The sequence below is a fragment of the Ovis aries genome, chromosome 4 (genome assembly GCF_016772045.2).
Source record: "Ovis aries strain OAR_USU_Benz2616 breed Rambouillet chromosome 4, ARS-UI_Ramb_v3.0, whole genome shotgun sequence".
NCBI lineage: Eukaryota > Metazoa > Chordata > Mammalia > Artiodactyla > Bovidae > Ovis > Ovis aries.
This window is the reverse complement of record NC_056057.1, coordinates 119,708,168-119,728,660: the sequence shown is the minus strand read 5'-3', so window position 1 is coordinate 119,728,660 and position 20,493 is coordinate 119,708,168. Positions and strand designations below refer to the sequence as shown.

The 20,493-nt window shown below is 49.1% G+C and overlaps 1 protein-coding gene across 2 annotated transcripts in view; it reads right to left on the bottom strand.

The window, feature by feature from the left end:
• RNF32 (ring finger protein 32) overlaps positions 1–20,091 on the bottom strand; it is a 35,725-nt gene extending 15,634 nt beyond the window's left edge. Inside the window, exons 1-6 of one of the 2 annotated variants that reach the window (XM_027969064.3) lie at positions 17,627–20,091; positions 16,838–17,105; positions 10,790–10,932; positions 6,508–6,540; positions 5,639–5,763; positions 5,399–5,507 (exon numbers count right to left, since the gene is read on the bottom strand). In XM_027969064.3, coding sequence (XP_027824865.1) covers positions 5,399–5,507; positions 5,639–5,763; positions 6,508–6,540; positions 10,790–10,932; positions 16,838–17,105; positions 17,627–17,641 — 693 coding nt within the window. In that variant the 5' untranslated portion in view covers positions 17,642–20,091. The remainder of the gene's footprint in view (positions 1–5,398; positions 5,508–5,638; positions 5,764–6,507; positions 6,541–10,789; positions 10,933–16,837; positions 17,106–17,626) is intronic. The other variant, XM_060415234.1, reaches the window with a different exon arrangement.
• Positions 20,092–20,493: the final 402 nt, after the last annotated feature.

Below are 20,493 nucleotides of genomic sequence, written 5' to 3'. Positions count from 1 at the left end.
CATTGCCAAGATCAGTGCCAGGATTCCCCCTGTGCTTTTTTCTGAGGGTTTTGTGGTTTCAGGCTTTAAGTCTTTAGCCCTTTTGGGGTTGGTCTCAGCCACAGCCTCTGGCTGGATCAGCCGCTCCGCCGTCACGCAGCGGCCTTCTCCGTCTGCTGCAGCTCTACCGTCTACTTTACCTGACGGAAGCACAGCTGCCCCTGCGCTCTCTTGGCTTCCACCTGCATGGAATATCTTTTCTGTCCCCTCAATGTGGGCCTATTTGTGCCCTTACTGGTGAAGCAAGTCTCTCTGTAGGCAGTTTTGCTTTTTAATCCATCTGCTCATTCTATGCCTTTTGAGTGGACAGATTAATGCATTCATATTAGGACTTCCGGACGCCCCCTACTGCCTCCTGTCTGACCCTGGTTCCTGTCTTCCTCTCTTCCTCCCTCACTGGTCCCTTGTGGACTGAAGGTCTTGCAGGTCCCTTGCAGGACTGAAGGTCTCTACCCTTCTCTTTGACTCAGTGTGTCTACGGTAGGGTTTTGCCGTGTGGTTACCAAGAGGCTTCCACGAAACACGGTATAGATGCACTGACGACTGTGACTGCACACACTCCGCCCTTTTACTTCCCCCTTTTACGTCTGTGACGTCACAGTTGACATCTTTTTATAGTACTGACAAATATATTCACTGCGAAATTACTGCAGCTATAGTTATTTTTAATACTTTGTCCTTTAACCTTTACAAGGGAGTAATATAGCACAATATCACAGTATTAAGAGTATTCTGAATTTGACAATGTGCTTTCTTTTCTATGTTCCCATGTTACTACCTGGACTTCTCAGGTGGCGCAATAGTAAAGAACACCCCTGCCAATGCAGGAGACGCCAAGAGGCAAGGGTTCGATCTCTGAGTCAGGAAGATCGCCAGGAGGAGGAAAGGGCAGCCTGCTCCAGTATTCTGGCCTGGGCAAGCCCATGGACAGGAGAGCCTGGTGGCTGCAGTCCACGGGCCACAGAGTCCTTCCCGAAATTAGCATTCAGCCTGAAAAACTCACGGTTTCTCAGGAGGCGGGTCTAGAGATGAAGCCCCTGGCTCTCATCTGTTTGGGGCAGGCTCTACTGCCTCTCCTTCATTTCTGAAGGACATCTTTGCTAGCAGAGGATTCTTGCTCGGTAGTTTTTTCTCTTTTTAGCACCTTGAATATATCGCCTTCTGGCCTGTGAGTCTGAGACCCACTGATAGCCTGTGGGCATTTTCTGAAGTTAGTTACAAGCTTATTTTCTCTTGCTGCTTTTAAGATGCTGTCTTCGATTTTTGACCGTTATTATAATGTGTCTTGGAGAACAGCTCTTTAAATTGCATTTGTTTGGTGGCCTGTGAGGTTTACCAACTTGGATGCCTCAATCTCACCCCGTCTGGGGAGTTCTCGGCCATCGTCCGTTCCTACGCCATCTGCTGCCCCCTCCCTCTTCTCCTGGGCTCTGATGTACACACTGCCGCTTCTAACGCACTCCGGGGTCACACGTGCTTCCGGCACTGGTTTTCTTGTTCTCCTCTTATGAACAGTTTCAGAAGTTCTGTCTTCTAACTCACACTCTTCTGTCTGAACCATTCTAATGTTTAGGGCTTCTATTAAAGTTCTTTTTTTTTTTTCATTTCATTCACTGTATACTTCAGCTCCAGAATCTGCTTGGTTCTTTTTTCTATCACTCTGTTAAGCGTCTCATTGTGTTTCTGCGTGTGTTCCTGAGACCGCTGAATGGCTTCTCTGTGCTCATGGTCGCTCGCTGAGCCTCCTCGAGACGCCGAGTTCTTCCTATGGGGACCGCAGGCCTCCGTGCCTCTGGAGCCGGTTGCTGGGAAGGTCAGCGTGCTCCTCTGCTGCCACAGCTGCTTGGCTTTCACGTTCCTTTCACGTTTAGTGTTGGCCCAGGAGCTGGTCAAAGGCTTTTCATCACACTTGAATATTATATCTCTCAAGTATCTTTGTTCCAGAACATTCCTCTTTTTTCTTTATGACACTGTTCTGTTGAAGCCAGCTGTTTCACAGAGTATTGCTCATTCTGGGTCCACCTGCTTACAGGGGCCCCTGTGGCTGGGCCCAGGTGTGTAAGTGCAAAGGCACAGCTCTGTCCCAGCGCTCCACGTGCACACGAGGGGCTCAGGGGTCAGTCTGCCCAGTGCCTGGCACTGTGGCCCCTGGGCTGAGAAGAGGATCACGGGGCTTTTCCAGTGTGTGCACTTCTCCTCCTCTCGATGGATTCTGACTCATCTGTGGGGTGATTCCTTCGAGACTGTGTGTGAAAAATGCAGCTCCCCAACGACCTTTCACCCAGCGGCTCACAGTGACTTACTGGTATGGCTCTCAGACTGCCATCTGTGCACATCCTTGTCTGAGTGTAGACTCCTGGGAGATGTGAAACTCAGTTGCCTAAGTTCCATCACCTCTCAGACTCCACACAAGCATGCCGGCACTTGAAGCTGTAGGCCAACATTTCCTAGACCATCCCTAGGGAGAGCTGACTCTTCATTAGAAAAGTCCCTGATTCTGGGAAAGGCTGAAGACGGGAGGAGAAGGGGACGACGGAGGATGAGATGGCTGGATGGCATCACCGACTCGATGGACATGAGATTGAGCAGGCTCCGGGAGATGGTGAAGGACAGGGAGGCCTGGCGTGCTGCCGTCCACGGGGTCACAAAGGGTCACACGACTGAGGGACTGAGCAACAAGACCATACTTACAGCTCAACAAGTGAGTCCATCAAGTCATTCAATAAATGATAGGAAGTGGTCTACATCATAAAGGATGGTCTCTGGGCTCCACCTAGGAAGGCATTTAAGTGTCCAAGGCCTCTACCATCATCAGCCACCAGGAGCAGGGACAGGCGTGGGTACTTCTGCCAATCCTCTACCTGGTGTAAACTCAGTCTTCACTTATCGAAAGTGAGGTTTGGGTTTACAGATGTTGATTGTTCATGGCCAAATGGGATAAGTGGGCCGGGCTGAGGTGTGAAAATATTGTGGAGAAGATTTAGGAAACTAGCAGAGAGAGCCGGGGATTCTAGATTTCATAAATTGAAAGAGGCAATTATAAAATCCTATTTGTGTAACTAAGTAGGAGTATAACTTCACTAAGTTAAAATGCTTCTGGGGAAAAGTGACGTGTGTGTGCAGCTGGCTGAGCCACTCGACGCTGCTCCGTGTGAATGCAAAGGGTGGTCTACGCTTTCAAAAGTTAAACTGATGCATGAAAATTAAAAAACCATACTCAGAAGGTAAAACGACGATTGAGTCTGTCATTAAATTCTTCCAAGCGGAAATGATAATTTCTGATTTGAGAGCCCACATATATTTATGTAATAATTATATATAATAATTATTATTATGTCTTATAAATTATTAAGAGGAGCACAGAGAATAAGCCTCACTGTCAGACTAAGAATGCAGAGAAGCATAGCAGGAACGTGAGAGGAAGAGGAAGAGTAAACGCCAACGTGGGAGGCAGTCGCTGAGCACAGGGTCTCCGTGCGGGGAAGGGCCAAGGCTCTCTGGAGAGGCCGGTAGACTCGGTGGAGCTGGGAGCTACTAAGGAGGTGAGCATGGTGCTGCCTGAGCTCACTGTCCAGGGACAGCGAGGGCGGCACGTGTCCTTTCTATCGGGTCCCTTATCCGGAGTCCTAGCTGATCTGCTGTTTCTCCTGTAAAATGGGGATGCTTGCAAAAGGCCCAGGCGTCGGGGAACTCAGGGGTTTTCACCCCTGCACCTGCAGCCGCCCAGGCCCCGCCCCGGCCCCACATCCACCGCGCCTGTCCTGCCGGGGGAGCCCCAGGTTCCGGACGCCTCTTTCCTGTTTCCGGCCCCCCGCCACGCCAGGGAAGGGGGCGGCCCCGGGGCAGCTCCAGCCGTGCTGGGCCACAGAAGGGCTCGCTCCACCTGCGTCAACCCCCGAGTCATCAAGAGACTTGGTATTTTAAGGCCGCTTGCTCACACGCTGCCTTCACTGGTGTCCTACTCCTGAGTGCAAATCAACACCACTTTCTCTATTAAGTCTGAGGCATGGTGACGTCACATGAGCCACGATTCTGATTTTCTTTTGCGCATACTGACAGCTACCTTGCTTGGAGCCATTACCTAGCGACCAGGAAGGGCATTAGAAAAATCTGTTATGATCGCTGTTTTGTGGTCGAGCTAAATCCACCCACTTTCAGGGACAGTGAAGAAGCTTCCCACCCTGGGCACGCAGAAGGATGGTGGGGTCGTGAGACCCACTGACATCAGCCCTGCAGCCTGAAGTCGGGCAGGAGGTTGGCCGAGGGCCCATGGTGACCCCCTCCCCAGCACACGGGGCTCAGTCCTTAGCCTCTGGACACAAGGAATCACACAGCGGGAGAGAGGGCACCCCTTGCACAGCGAAGGGTAACTTCCTAGCGCTCGTTATCCCACGTGGAGTGCAGGCTAGGAGACAGATGTGTTTAGAAAGGATGGAAGTAAATGGGAGTGGTGCTTCTGCAGACAACAGGCACAGGAGTGTGACCGCGGGTTTGCCCAGTGATTCCAGGTGACACTGTCACAACGCCATCCTCTCATGCAGGGCGCGTCTACAAAACATGGAATCGCGCTACGTCTAAAGCCGCGCACAGACTGACCTGAACGATATAGTAACGTTTACAGTAAACGTGGTCTCCGGTGCCCACTGTGGGCTAGGCCCTCCGCTCTGCGGGGGAGACAACGACCTTCACAGCACAGATGGGGCCCCAGGCAGGAGCCGGGGTGTCGCCCGAGGCCGCAGAGCTGGGGTGCAGGTCGGGGCTGGCCCCTCCTCTGCGCCTGGCCTTTCTGTATGAGGCGCGCAAGGGAAAGTTGTTAAACAGACCAATATATGTATATATATACACACACACAGGTAAAAACTGGTTAAAGGAAAAGGTAGAAACCACAGTACTTATTTCTAAAACTCTCTTGCACTTTGGTGACGCCAGGAGGCCCTTCCATTGCTCAGGAGGAGGTGTGAAACCTTGAGCTGGCTCCCTTTCTTTTCTCTGAAGAGATGAGTTTATCTAAATCGTTGTCATAAGGTGGACACACAAAAGCTTGCTCTGAATTTCACCTTATCCGATTTTACAAGTTTTATGATGCAGAAGGAAATGGCGGCCCACTCCAGGACTCTTGCCTGGAGAATCCCATGGACGTAGGAGCCTGGTGAGTTACTGCCCCTGGGGTCGCAAAGAGTTGGACACGACTGAGCGACTTCTGTTTCATGCGGTGACTAGAAGAGGAAATCTGAAAGCATTTACCGCCCGGGTTAGAAAGCCAGTTTAAGGGGCCGGCCTTCCACCATCTGAAAGAGCCTAAACCTGAAGCCTGGCTCAGGGTGTCGCGGCCCGGCAGGCGCGTCGGGGACACACCCACCTTGGCTTCAAAGAACTTCCTCCTGAGCTTGGCATCTGCGGGCGGCACTGTCCGCCTCAGGTCCCGGTACCACCTCCTGACCACGTGTCCACGCCAGGATGCCTGGATCCTAGGGCACAGGGCGCCGTCAGCCCCGGGCCAGCCCTGGGGGAGGGAAAACCCCGCACCCCGCAGCCCCCAGAGCGCCCGGGGCTGGCCTGCCCCTCGTGGCGGGCACGCGTGCCGGGCTCAGCCACTCACCTGGTCGCGCACTTGATTCTGAAGAGTCGGGCCCCATCGCGGATCACCCGGGTTTGGTACTGGTTCTTTCTACAGAGAGGACAGGTTTTTTTATTTGTGAACTTTTCAAAAGCCTGAAGGCAAGCCTGAAGGAAAACATTTCACTTGAAATTTCACGAGTAATTACGTAGAAACAACACACTTTACTTCTCATGTAATTACAGTGTTCTTTTCTCGCATAATTATGAGACTGGGCCCAATTTAGATTACGAAGGGAAGAAGTTTCATCATACGTTAACACCTCCCTCATGGAAAGTGATATTTCACAAGACTGTACATGCAGGCACATCAAACACCTCCGAGAACCCCCATGTGAAGAGGGATGTCGCTGGTTCAGGCGGCCGGGCAGTGAACTCGGAGGGAGCGGGGGGCTCACCCGTGCCGGCGGACGCCACTAACCACACTCTCTTCTAGGGACGTGTGCGGCTCTAACGCCACCAAGAACTCACAACTTTCAAAACAGGATGAGTCCTGCTCTAGCCTAAAATCATATTTCTAGCCATCAGTGGCGACTCTGGATAACATAAATGGCTCTTTCCAGGAGCCGGAAAGTGAGAGAGGGCTTCCCTGGTGGCGCAGTGGTAGAGAAGCCACCTGCCGATGCAGGTTCGCGCCCTGGGTGGGGAAGAGCCCCTGCAGGAGGAAACGGCACCCCACCCCAGTATCCTTGTCTGGGAAATCCCATGGACAGAGGAGTCCGGTGGGCTACAGTCCATGGGGTCGCCAAGAGTCAGACACGACTGAGGGACTAAACACCAAAGTGAGAGGCGGCCCGCCCTCTGAGCTAGGAGGGCGCCGTGGGCCCCGGGGGCGTGGAGGGGGCTCCTCACCCTGTGGAACACGTGTGAGCAGGAGAGCAGCACCTGTTCAGAGAAGACAAAGGAGGTTTGAAGCTTATACTAGTTTAAAGGAGAAGCAGCATAAATGCATTAATTAAAAGAAAAGTTCTGACTCTTTGAAAGGTAAGCTGTGTTGCTTCTTTGAAAAAGTTAAGAAGCAGATGAACAGCCTTGACATTTACAATATTCGGAGGTATATAAGCTCTACAAGAGAAACTTAACAACAATCTGAAACATCAAACGAACACACGAAGTTTGCTACAGAACAAGTATATATTTAAAAATGAGACGATTATAAAAAAGAAGTATTTCTGGGCAGATCCTAAGAAAGAGCACAGCTGGCAGGGACCCAGGCTGGGGGCGGGGTGCAGAGGACAGAAAGCAAACACCTTTTCTTAGGGCTCTGTTCAACTCAACTGCACTCTCAAATTTAATGAGCAGTAAATCCCAGAGACACGTGAATTACTTTTTCTCCTTTAAATGCAGAGCAAGGGTGGCCGCCAGAAAATTCCACCTTTCTGTGGCCCACATTCCCACTGGACAATGATATTCCGTTGTTGTTCAGTCGCTCAGTCATGACCGACTCTTTGTGACCCCGTGACCTGCAGCACGCCAGGCTCCCCTGTCCCTCACCATCTCCTAGAGTTTGCTCAGACTCATGTCCATCGAGTCGGTGGTGCTGTGATATTCTGGGTTGAGATGTTATATCCAGACTGTCTAAAGATACTCTGGGCTGGAACAAAGGAGCTTAGACTGAATGAAGAGAAAGGCTGTTGGTTCTTCTGGAAGGAAGGACCAGGGAAGGGTGAGACCAGGGCAGCCAGCATGCAGCCCACTGCCCTGCTCCGCGTTCCTGAAGGCTCTCTGAGGGCACTGGGCTGGAGGGGGACGCAGCAGATAAACTCCGCCAGGAGTGCATGTTCTGAGACAGGACGGGCCCGTGCCTTCCCTGGGCCACTGGCCTGAGGGAAACCTCTCAGTTTTAAAGTAATCGTCCCCTCACCCTACCATCATGCCTTTATTCAGTCTATACTTTTCTTCATAATGGGGAGAATGGGAGAAATATCAAAATAAATACAACTCAGAAAGTTCTAAAACTGATCCTTGAAACTTACTGCCACCAAGAAGCCTAAATTGCAAAAACTCATTAACATGGGTCCTTTTAAATTATCCTCCTTTAAGCTTGCTTCTTGGAAGAAAAGCTATGACAAACCTAGACAGCATATGAAAAAGCAGAGACATTACTTTGGTGACAAAGGTCCATCTAGTCTAGCTCAAAATTCTCCAAGCCAGGCTTCAACAGTACGTGAACCGTGAACTTCCAGATGTTCAAGCTGGATTTAGAAAAGGCAGAGGAACCGGAGATCAAATTGCCAACATCCGTTGGATCATCGAAAAAGCAAGAGAGTTCCAGAAAAAAAATCTACTTCTCCTTTATTGATTATGCCAAGGCCTTTGACTGCGTGGATCACAACAAACTGTGGACAATTCTGAAAGAGATGAGAATTCTAGACCACCTTACCTGCCTCCTGAGAAACCTATATGCAGGTCAAGAAGCAACATTTAGAACCAGACATGGAACAACAGACTGGTTTCAAATAGGGAAAGGAGTACATTAAGGATGCATACTGTCACCCTGCTTATTTAACTTATATGCAGAGTACATCATACAAAATGCTGGGCTGGATGAAGCACAAGCTGGAATCAAGATTGTGGGGAAAAATATCAATAACCTCAGATATGCAGATGACACCACCCTTATGGCAGAAAGCAAAGAAGAACTAAAGAGCCCCTTGATAAAAGTGAAAGAGGAGAGTGAAAAAGTTGGCTTAAAACTCAATGTTCAAAAAACTAAGATCATGGCATCTGGTCCCATCACTTCATGGCAAATAGATAGGGAAACAGTGGACACAGTGACAGTGTATTTTGGGGGGCTCCAGATCACTGCAGATGGTGACTGCTGCCATGAAATTAGAAGATGCTTGTTCCTTAATGATTAAAAAGCTAATTAAAGATTAAAAGAAAATCTATGACTAATTTATATAGCATATTAAAAAGCAGAGACATTACTTTGCCAACAGAGGTCCGTCTAGTCAAAGCTATGGTTTTCCCAGTAGTCATGTATGGATGTGAGAGTTGGACTGTAAAGAAAGCTGGGCACCGAAGAATTAATGCTTTTGAACTGTGGTGTTGAGAAGACTCTTGAGAGTCCCTTGGACTGCAAGGAGATCCAACCTGTCAATCCTAAAGGAAACCAGTCCTGAATATTCATTGGAAGGACTGATGCTGAAAGTCAAACTCCAATCCTTTGGCCACCTGATGCGAAGAGCTGACTCATTGGAAAATACCCTGGTGCTGGGAAAGACTGAAGGCAGGAGGAGAAGGGGATGACAGAGGATGAGATGGTTGGATGGCATCACCGATTTGATGGACATGAGTCCATCAAATCTCCAAGAAAGCTCTGGAAGATGGTGAAGGACGGGGAAGCCTGGTGTGCTGCAGTCCATGGGGTCGCAAAGAGTCAGACATGACTGAGCGACTGAACTGAACTCTGTATTTTTAAAATATACTATTAAACGTTCATGAATAGTTGTTATTGGCAAATATTCTCTGAGATAAGAAAATTGAATGACTCAGTGGTGGTAAACACACTGAAAGTGTCCTCGAAGTCAGGGTTGGATCCTAGCCCTGCTGAGTACATGTCCTAAGGCAGCCTGCTGTGGATCACGGGAATTGTTTATTTCCTCATCAGTTAAGGGATATAACGCCCACCTCAGAAACACATGAGTTGAACGTATCAAAGGTCGGGAAAATGCCGACTAAGGAAAAACTGGGCTTCCTAGTTGGCTAAGTGGTAAAGAATCTGCCTGCCAATACAAGAGACTGGGATTCAGTCCTTGGGTGGGGAAGATCCCCTGGAGAAGGAAATAGCAACCCACTCCAGTATTCTTGCCTGGAGAATCCATGAACAGAGGACCCTGGTGGGCTACAGTCTATGGGGTTGCAAAGAGTCAGACATGACTGAACGACTAGACAACAACAAAGAAAAAAGCTAAACCTGAGAACTATAACTAGAAATTGAAAAGAGACACACGTCTACGTCTATAATCAAAAACGTTACAGTGAGAAGCTTATGAAAAGCAGAATGGGAGAAACGCCAGGGGTGCGACACCCTGGTCCCCCTTCAGATATTCAGCTTCAAGCTTCCCTTCTTCACATCACCATCGGACCAAGTGTCTGCAGCACAATTAAGGAAGAGGTTGTTGGGGCCAGAAAGACTCCTCGCAGCTTTTTTAGCTCTTTCACTAAATGCTAAATCGTCCCAGAGCTACTTCTGCACTTTAAGGACCACAATCTTTCTGAAATACCCAACCTTCATGTACCTAAGAGATTAGGTCTTGATAGAGAACTAGAACATGATAAGTATGTTTAAAATAATGTGTGAGTTCAAATTAGTAAAGAACAAAAGTTTGTGACTGCGAACTAACTCATTAACCATAAAAACTTATTACAACAAATGAAGTTTGAGAGTTTATGCGCTAGGTTGGTAGACGAAGCCTGGGATGCCTAGGCTGTGAATTCTAAGCCTGCTTTTAAATATATTTGCTATATATATATTTTTAAAGCAAAGTTCCAAGTGCTTCTGTGTAGGAAGCATAATGCTACACATGAGAGAAATTACTCAGGGTGGTCATTTTCTAAAAACAAACAAAGAAAAGATTCTAGGAATAGCAGAGTCCCTTAACTTCCACGAGATTGAAGTTTAATTAGACAAAGTACGTATAGGAAAACAAACAAACCTTTGACATAGACTGTGTATTAACTGTATTATCATCAGTCTTAACTATGGTCAACTTTCATAATAAAGATTGTTATAGGATTTTACTTAGAGACCCTCCCACAGATTCTTTGGAGATATTCGAGCTCAGTTTTCCTTTTAGGATTTCAGTGATCAAAACAACATAAACGCTACCCGCTCTTCTGCTCTGTGCACGCTGCCAGCTGTGCACGGCCGGTGGAGTGGGAACGGTCTTGTACAAACTCTGTACTTGAGAATTAAGAGCAATCAGTAAATAAGACTGTTCAGTGAGGGTGTTTAGCTCTTTCTCATATACAAACTTAACTAATGGAAAAGAAAATGTTGAGTCTTTGAGGGTCAAGTAGGAGGAAGAGACTGGAAGAAAGAAGCATGGACCCTCTTAATCCCCGGTTCAGAGTCCAGTCACTGGAGAGCGCCCCGCAGGCGTGCTTATCTAAGGCTCACGTCCAGCACCTGCGGGTGAAGTCCAAACTCCTCTTTGCATATCGGGCACGGCTGCATGGAGTCCCCCTGCTCCACGGACCTCTGCTTCACTCTGTCCCACTCATCCACCGACAGTGGCAATGGGGGAGGGTCAAAGAGGCCCAACTTCTGTGCTGAAGTGCAAACAACAGGGAATGTGAGTCCAGTATATTTTAGAGGGTGGTAACTCATGCATCATTTTAATGACATTATTTTGCAAATATTAAGGCAAAACATTTACATTATTTACTTCATTCCACTGTATTTAGAATGCTGCTTTTATACGGGTGCACAGACATCAAGGAGAATAATTTGGTGTTACTCAGTCATGTCCGACTCTTTGCAGCCCCATCGACTGTAGCACACCAGGCTACACCCTGTAGCACACCCTGTAGCTCACCCTGTCCTTCACCAACTCCCGGAGCTTGCTCAAACTCACGTCCATCGAGTTCGTGATGCCGTCCAACCATCTCATCGTCTGTCGTCCACTTCTCCTCCTGCCCTCTGTCTTTCCCAGCATCAGGGCCTTTTCCAATGAGTCAGCTCTTTGCATCAAGTGGCCAAAGTATTGGAGATTTAGCTTCGGCATCAGTCCTTCCAGTGAATATTCAGGGTTGATTTTCTTTAGGATTGACTGGTTTGATCTCCTTGCTGTCCAAGGGACCCTCAAGGTGAATAATATCTTACACTTATGTTGTTTTTATTTACAAAAAATTTCCCATATCTATTTCATTTTCACAATGATTCTATAAAGTAGGCCGGGCTGATATCCTATTTTACGAATTTTTCATAGGTGTTGGCCAAAGGTCTCCTCATTGCTCAGCTAACTTCTCTCTCAGCTTTTGGCATTGCCTTCCTCCAATTTTGCTTGTTTCTGCTGCCAGTGACCTTTGTAAAATGAGTATCAACCCAGTTCTTCCCTTGCTAAAAATTTCTTATGACATACAGTTACCCGTTAGGATTAGTCCTTGTCTCAGCCACGTTTGAGGATCCTCTGCGTGTCTACCCTGGAGCAGGACCAGAGCATCTGTGCCAGCAGAAGCACTCACTCTGGAGAAGGAACTGCGAGGAGCTCGGGAGAATGGGCTGAGGGCGTCAGCACAGTTTCCGCTCTCCCCACCATGGCCCCAGGCCACTGAGTGGACACGGCATCAGCCCACAGGGCCACCTTCAGGGATGGAGAGTGAAGCGCTAGGCCTACGGAACAAGAGCGGGAGGCCTCGTCAGGCCCGCTCAGAGTACAAGAAGAGCTCTATTCTTAGTGTCCAATAGAAACACCAGAGTCAACCAAAAGACTGGAGGAGGAAGTTAAGATAATCTCAAAGTAGGAGAAAACGGTAAAGGAGGAGACAGAGAATACGAAAACTCAAGGATCAGCCTGACATCTGAAAGTCAGGCATTCGAGAGTAAACAACTTAAAGAAAACAGCCCAAACGTCTCCCAGAAGAGGACACCTGTTTCTAGCCAGAGAGCACCCAGCAAGGCCGGAACGAAGGGCTCACCCAGGTCCGGTCACTGCGATGCTGCAGAGGCAGAAAAAGATCCCAGAGTACCAGGAGCTAGAGGCACGTCGGATGCCTCCACAGCAACACAGACGCCAGGAGGCAGCCCTTCCGGAACTGTGAGGCAGCGCGTTCCATGTGAGAGTCTCTTATCAGCCACACTCCACGTCAGAGCAGAGCACAGGGGTCTGCTGTCTGCTCCCTTGGATGTGGCGGCTCGCACGGTTTCCCAGAAGTTCCTGCTACAATGGCACTTCGGGGTGCAGAAAGCTAAGGGGCAGGAGAGCCTCAGGGCTGCAGCCCACAGGAGGGTGCTGAGCAGAGGCCCAGGGCCCACAGCGCCGCACCAGCCCCACAGAGCAACTGTCCAGATGCGAGCGGAATGGTGGAAGGTTCTAGAAGGAATGTCTCCATGAGGATAAAACGAAAAGTCACCGATTGTATTTTAATGTTCTGAGAGAGTATATTTTTGGAAGACATTCTGGGGGACAGATTTTGGCTCTTTTCCTATGAGTTATTATAGCGTATTACAAAATTTTATGCATGAAAACAGTGAGATACTGCTATAGAAACAGAGGCCCCAAATCACGCACACTCCCCCTCCCCATCTCTCAGATAAGCAGAGAAAACTCACTACACACACAACGTGGTGCCACAAGCCAGCTAAGGAGGCATGGCTCACGATTTGAGGGAAGAATCTAACTTTAACTGTTATATGAAACGATGTTCCCCCAGATCATTTGCAAAATAAACTGGGCTGAGATCTAAGTGAAATGCAAAACGTCAAAGGTAGTGAAGGAAAGACAGGGACATCTTTGCGATCTCAAGGATGGGTAAAGATGGAAACCCCCAAATCATAAAGGATAACGAGAAAAACTGGTAGACGAAACGGTAGTTGAAGAGTCTGTTCAAATGTACAATCAGACACAGACCCGGAGAGGGTAGTCTCCGTGGCAAAGTCCACCCGGGATTCAGACAGAGAGGCGCTGAGAACTCCAGCATGTCAGCGAGAAAAGGTGGGAACCCCAGAGCAGTATTAGGTTTGGACAACAGTTAAGAGCGTGTGGTACTGTTGCAGGAAGGGGGACCTGAAACCGGGCTCTTGTCTAACACTCGGAAATGAATTGTCCGAGGAGACACATGTGGCTCGCAGTCTCCGGTTTCATGGTGACAGGATTAGTTTCCGGGTTGTCCTTAGCCAATCATCCTGACTCAGGGTCCTTCCTGGTGGTGCATGGCCTGTTCAGCCAAGATGGACGCCAGAGAGGAGGATTCTGGGAGGTCGTCAGACATGTGGTGTCTCCTTTTGACCTTTCCCGCACTCTTCCGGTGGGAGGTGGCTTATTAGTTCCGTGTTCCTTACCGGGACCTCCTGTCGTAAAACAACTCATGCAAATGGTTACCGGGGTGCCTGGCCAGGGAGGGCGGTTTCAGTCAGCGTGCTTCCCCTAACAGTCCCACCTTACTAGTAGCTAAGATGCATAAAGCTGTTTTTTTCATCCCAAGTCGGTCGCTCGTCCTGCTGTAATTTACAGCCTCAGGTGATGGTGCCGAGGCTCCTGATGGTTTCCAGAAACTGCACGTGCAGACGGAAGGCGGTCACTAACCACTGTCGTGTGCTCCACGCTGCGCACTTGCCGCACGACGCCGCGTCTAGGACGGGACCAGCACTGCGAGCAGTTCTGGGGAGAAGGTCGGAGCCTCCGTGGCGCTCTGGGGGCCCCGGGCTCCCCCTTCACAGGGCAGCTCCCGCCAGCAGGCCTCTGGCTCCTTCTCCGCCCGCCAGCCGCGCTCCACCACCAGGTCCCCAGCAAACCTCCTCTCCAGGCCCAGCATCATTTAAAAAATTTTATGGTGGTTCCTCAAAAAATTAAATATAGAATTACCACACGGTCCAGCAATTCCTCTTCTTGGCACGTGCCTCAAATAATGGAAAGTGGAGACTCAAACAGGTACTTGTACAAAAAGCTTCCTGGCAGCACCATCCACGGTAACTGAGAGAGGAGACAACTCAAGTGTCCGCCGACGGAACGGACAGACGTGCATGCCGGCAAGCGGGTGGCGTTCGGGCCTAAACAAGGAGGAGGTTCTGATAGTGCTGCAGCTGTCAGAACAAAGAACCCTGAGGACGTCACGCTGAGAGCAACAGGCCAGACACAAAAGCACAGATATTAAAAGACTGATCCAAAGTGGTTGGATTCTCAGAGACGCAGAGGAAACTCGTGGTTGCCAAGGTGGGGAGAGGGGCGGGGAGTAAGTGGGCAGAGTCTGGGGGGATGAAGGCACTCTGGAGACGGACAGCAGCGATGATTGCTGGGCAGCGGGAGTGCACTTACTGCCTCTGAACGGCACACTTAAACATGGCTGAAGGGCTAAACTTGATATATTCCATCACAGCAAAAGTTCCACACCACAACCCCTCTCCTAGTCGGCCCCTCCGGTTTCTCCCCAGCCTCCCCTTCTGCCCCACCCTCGCTCACCAGGCCCAGCTCACTCTCCTTTCAGCAACTCAGCCACCCACGCTGCCCTGCTTCAGAGCCCTGCATGTGCCCGTCTCCGTCAAGAACATCCTTCCTTGTTCTTGGGTGGTGGTGGTGTAGTCGCTAAGTGCTGTCCGACTCTTTGCGACCCTGTGGACTGCAGCCCGCCAGGCTCCTCCGTCCATGGAATTCTCCAGGCAAGAATACTGGAGTGGGTTGTCATTTCCTTCTCCAGGGGATCTTCCTGACCCAGGAATCGAACCTGGGTCTCCTGCATTGCACACAGATGATTTACCAACGAGCTATGAGGGAACTGCCAGGACAGACCCTCTTAACCCTGTAAATCTATGGCGGAAGCTGGCTGATGTTCACCAGCTTCCTTCTGGGTGCGCATGGCTGGATCTGACCTCCCTTGCAAAAAATGGAAAAAAAAATAAAACCTTTTCTGTTCCTAAGTTTGCAGCTTATAAAAGTTTGGACTTGTTTGTAAACGCTGTAAAACCGTGTAAAGGAGCCTCAACACGCCTTGCACTGGGCCTCCCCAGATGCTAACATGTCACGGGACCTGAGCGCCGTGGTCCCATCCAGCTCGGCCTGTTGATCCAGCGCTGTTGATTCATCTGTCCACCCCGCTGGGTGTCCTTCTAGTCTCACTGACGCCCTTGTGCTCTGACCCCGATTCCACATGTGCTCAGCAGACCTGCCCCCTCGGCCCCTCAGGACCTGGCCTGGCACCTTGGTCTTTATTTGCTTCTCTTGACGCTTCTGCGGAGCCCCGGCCAGGAACCTCCCTCTGGGTCAACTGATATGTCCTCAGAGCAGACTGAGAGAGGCTTCTCTGGCGGGAATGTCTAGGAGGGGCCTGCACCCTTCTGAGAGCCTGGCCCTAGACTTCTTCACCCGGGAAAGGTGCCGCCGCTTTCTCCGAGCAGTGAGTGCGTCCCTGGGGTGGCGCTCTGAGGCTGCGCCCAGGCCTGAGTCTCAGTGCCACTCCCTGCCAGTGCCAGCATCCCGGCACCACCGCCATCACTGTGGGCGTTGTTCAGTCACTAAGTAACGTCCGACTCTTTGTGCCCGCATGGACTGCAGCACACCAGGTTTCGTGTCCCTCAGTTTCTCCCATTGAGTCAGTGATGCCATCCAGCCATCTCATCCTCTGTTGTGCCCTTCTCCTCCTGTCCTCAATCTTTCCCAGCATCAGGGTCTTTTCTAATGAGTCGACTCTTCACATCAGGTGGCCAAAGTATTTGAGCTTCACGTTAGTCCTTCCAATGAATATTCAGGGTTGATTTCCTTGAGGACTGACTGGTTTGATCTCCGTGAAGTCCAAAGGACTCTCGAGAGTCTTCTCCAGAAAAACAGTTTGAAAGTACCAATTCTTTGGCTGCTGCCTTCTTTGTGGTCCAACTCTCACATCTGTACATGACTGCTGGAAAAACCACAGCTTTGACTATACGGACCTTTGTCAGCAAGGTGATGTGGCTGCTTTTTATCACTATGGTCTTGGCCAGATGGTGATTTCCTATTTCTAGCCCCTACCTACTATATTTAATAGCTGTTAATCGACTGTAAGAAAGAGCCTTTCCTATTATTTACTCAATGATTTACTTCTATCACTGTAGATTAACGGATATTTACTGTGTTCTCCTCTTACTTATTCTTGCTCTACTTATCATTACCGGGCTTCCCTGGTGGCTCAGCTGGTAAAGAATCCACTTGCAATGTGGGAGACCTGGGTTTGATCCCTGGGTTGGGAAGATCCCCTGGAGAAGGGAAAGGCTCCCCACTCCAGTATTCTGGCCTGGAGAATTCCATGGACTGTTTAGTCCATGGGGTCACAAAGAGTCGGACACGACCAAGCAACTTGCATTTATCACTACTATCTTTAATTTTTGCTCAAACTGTCCCCACCACTGTTTTTAAACTTTAGTACACACGTATCTTTCTGCAAGGTTGTAAATTAAAATAATTTCTGTATCAGAGAAAATGGTACTATTCATCTCAACTAGATTCTTTAGCTCTACTAAGTCAAAATAAGAGTGATGAGATCAGCTTACCTAAAGTTAATGGTGGCGGTTTTGGATCAAGAACATATTCTTTTTCTGGATCTTCCACTTTAGGGCCTCCTTGTGGGGTCTTCTTAAGCCCAGTATCTATTATTGCCTTTGCATTTCTTTTTAGAGATTTGGATCTGTTCTCTGTCTTTTGTACCTTTGTCTTAGAATGATCTGCTATTGAAAGATTCTGAAGTTGAAGATCATGTACAATGTGATCTTGTAAAGCCACTGCAGTGACTGCTAAATTATCCTGTTTAGAGGAATGACCCTAAAAGCAGGAAAAAAGCCTTATAGTTACATTATCTAACGGCTCATTTACAAGAGAGCTTACACTTTAATCCTCAACCTTGATGGCATACCAGACCCAGTAGTAAAGAATGCTACACCTATCGCTACCCAAGTCGGGGGACCAAAGCCCAGTCTCATTTGTGTTAATGACACAGTAACATCTTTTCACTTAATTACTAAGGCCTTAATCATAATAAGAGTGAATACGTTCTGACCTATAAAAGCTGTGCGTGCCCGAGCACACTGTTTCACTATAATTAGATCAGGCAAAGCTTGTTTCTGTTATACTACAGAGGACCTCGCATTCAAGCGCATGTTTCTTTGGTGAAAACTTATACAAAATAAAACTGCTCTGCAGCTAAGAAATGCTTGCACCAAGCACCACAGCTGACAGTGCCTCACTGATGCAAGGTTTGCAAACCATTTTTATACCATTAAATAGCTGAATTAAAACATATTCATGAGTAAAGCAATGTCTGTGTTTTAAAGAGGATTGTGTACCTTATTTCTTAACATGCTGATTCAGGAGAAGCTGTTGCTTGGCTATGTCAAATTATATCATCATTTCATATCCCAGTCCTTTAACTCTTCTACTGTAAAAAAGTCAACAGAAAGTCAAAGTTAGAGTGTGCATGAAATATCTGGTGAAGTTTATGGGGAAGAGATCAATTGAGGGTCTAATTGATGGTGAAGTGATAGGACCACCTACTACCACAGCCCGTGCTCCGTGGTCTGGTCTTGGAGGAATTCAAGCCAGTTGCATCTTGATCAAGCCCTGTCCTCAAGCAGTTCTCCAGTGAGTTGGGGGAAACATATCAACATGAATAAGAACAATCCATTGCTAATTATAATGATATCATGTGTGAATACAACAGAATTTCAGACTAAAAGATCAGTGAAATCTTTCTTGAAATATTGTAAGTGAAATACTTCTTGAAAAGTCAGTGTTAGTTGCTATGACTTTTTGCAACCCCATGGACTGTAGCCCGCCAGGCTCCTCTGATCATGGGATTTCCCAGGCTAGAATACTCAAGTGGGTTGCCATCCCCTTCTCCAGGGGATCTTCCTGATCCAGGGATCGAACCTGGGTCTCCTGCATTGCAGAATCTTTACCATCTAAGCCATCAGGGAAGCCTCTTAAGGAGATAATATTATACTAAACCTGGGATTTGAAGGACAGAGAGCGGGCGATGAACATGCTGCCCCACAGCACGAGAAAAGCAAAGACGCTCCAGAACTCAGCAGAGGTTTGCGTTTCAGAGGAGAAGGGAACCGTGGATGCCCCAGGATGGAGGAGGAGCGCTCTGTGACTTCCCCCTGCCTAGAGTACAGACTACAGAATGTGAGCCAGGTTCCAGTCTTGCTCTGTTTGAAAAATACGCAGCATATCTGAGTCTGCTTTCCCATCTCAGGACACACACAGAGCACTTTCCATGCAGGACTACTGTGAGGATTAGATGACACAGCCCGATTCCCTTCAAAGCTGGAGGAAGAATTTGGAATTGACCCTGGCGGTTTTTAGACAAGGGTATATCTTATGATTCTTTACCATCTGAGAAGACAAGAGACCAAAATACATTGGGGTGGGGAGAGACAGTATCCTGCTGAGGTCACCTAGGGAGCAGTATTGAGGGCTTGACTGGAAGAGGAGAAAGGAAGCGATCCCTCATGTGTGTCTCAGGATGGACACCTACATCCAGTTAATCCCACAGAATGAATGTCCTAAGGAGAGAGTGTTGAATGAGAAATGTACAATGAGAAAAGTCAGGGCTTAGCTGCTGCCAAGATCCCCTAGAAGTGAGGTGACCGTTTCCATGGCAACCTCATCCCCTTACATGCTGGCATCAAGAGAAGCATGAAGGAAGTTTCCTTCCAATGTTTCATCACAACAGTCTAGGCTGGAGAAATGGCAGAAGACATTTACAATGCTGAAAGATCACTACCAGAATCTTTGACTTTCAAAACGCCCACAACCTGGCAGAGTATAGTTTACATCATCCTAAAAATTGTTTAATAATCACAGCTAACCATCTGCAGTTGACACTTTTATCTCCTGTAAGCCATTGTGATTAACATCAGGATAAGAGCTGTTAAAAACGGTGCCCCTTGTAAGTCCTATAGCGTCATTAAATTTCAGCATTAGAAACTATTTTCAAGTATTTAGCCCAATTTCATTTTTTTTGAGGTATAGTCCAACTTCATTTTGGGTCGCAGAGTCGGACGCAACTGAGCCCGCACGTGCACGCACACACACTGACTTCATTTTAAAATGAGAAAACATATCCAGAGATTAGTGACTCCTCCAAAATTATATAATTAGTCTGTGGCAATGGTAGGGTTAGAAAGTTAATCCTTAGCCAGTATTTAGAGCTAAAATTAATAGGAATATTCTTTCTTTGTAAATTCCATTGTTAAAAGATGTAGGACTTGGTAACAATAAAACACTACTGTGGTGCCAAAGTAATTAGTTACCAATTTGTCTGAGTGACTTTAAGCTAATTTATAAACACGCTAGTTAAAAACACAGGCATACAAGAGAAACACAATTTTAAAAAGACAATTGGACACTGTCTTATCACGTTTTATAACTCAGGAACCCCTTGTTTTTACGTGTTTGATGGGACTGCACCTAGGTGGGCCAGCACAGAGACAGATGTAAAGTGACGTCCTCGGGTCCCTGGGTACCAGTGGTTTGACCAAGTCCCCACTTCGCTCAAGCCCTAGGAGCCCGCCGCCGCCTCCCGTCCTCCTCCAGGGAGGATACGGCGCTGTAGCTCGTTATTTATTGAAGAACATCCGCGCACAGCACCCGGGAGGACTCAGCAGCTCACTCGGAGTTCACGGGTCAACTGTACACGTGAAGCGTTTCAGTAACGGATTCTCAAGCACTGACCCGTCAGGCCCTCCCAACGGATGGCCGCGGAGCAGGTGGGCTGTCCTGGGGACAGTGCCGACCGCTTTCTCTCGCAGGGCGTCCCCTCCCCTCCCTTCCCCCGTACCCTACCGGAGACCACACCTGCGGCGCAACCGACCCCGCCCGCCGCACGCCCGCCGCACGTCCACCGCGGCCGGAGCCCTCACCGACGCCGCTCGCCGTTGCCTAGCAACCGCCGCCGCGCCGGGCTAGCACCAGCGCGCATGCTCATCAGCCCCGTGCCGCCCCGGGCCGGGAGCCGCTTTCCGGAGGCCCATCGCGGCTCTGCCACACTGCGCAGGCTCGCCAGTCCTGCCCCGCTTGCAGCCGCATTGCGCATGCTCGCCGGCCCTGCCGCGCGCCCACTGCGCCTGGGCGGGGCTTTCTTACCGCGCGCGCTCGTCGGCCGCGCGCCGCACTGGCCGCGCCGCGCGTGCTCGCTCGCCCGGCCCTC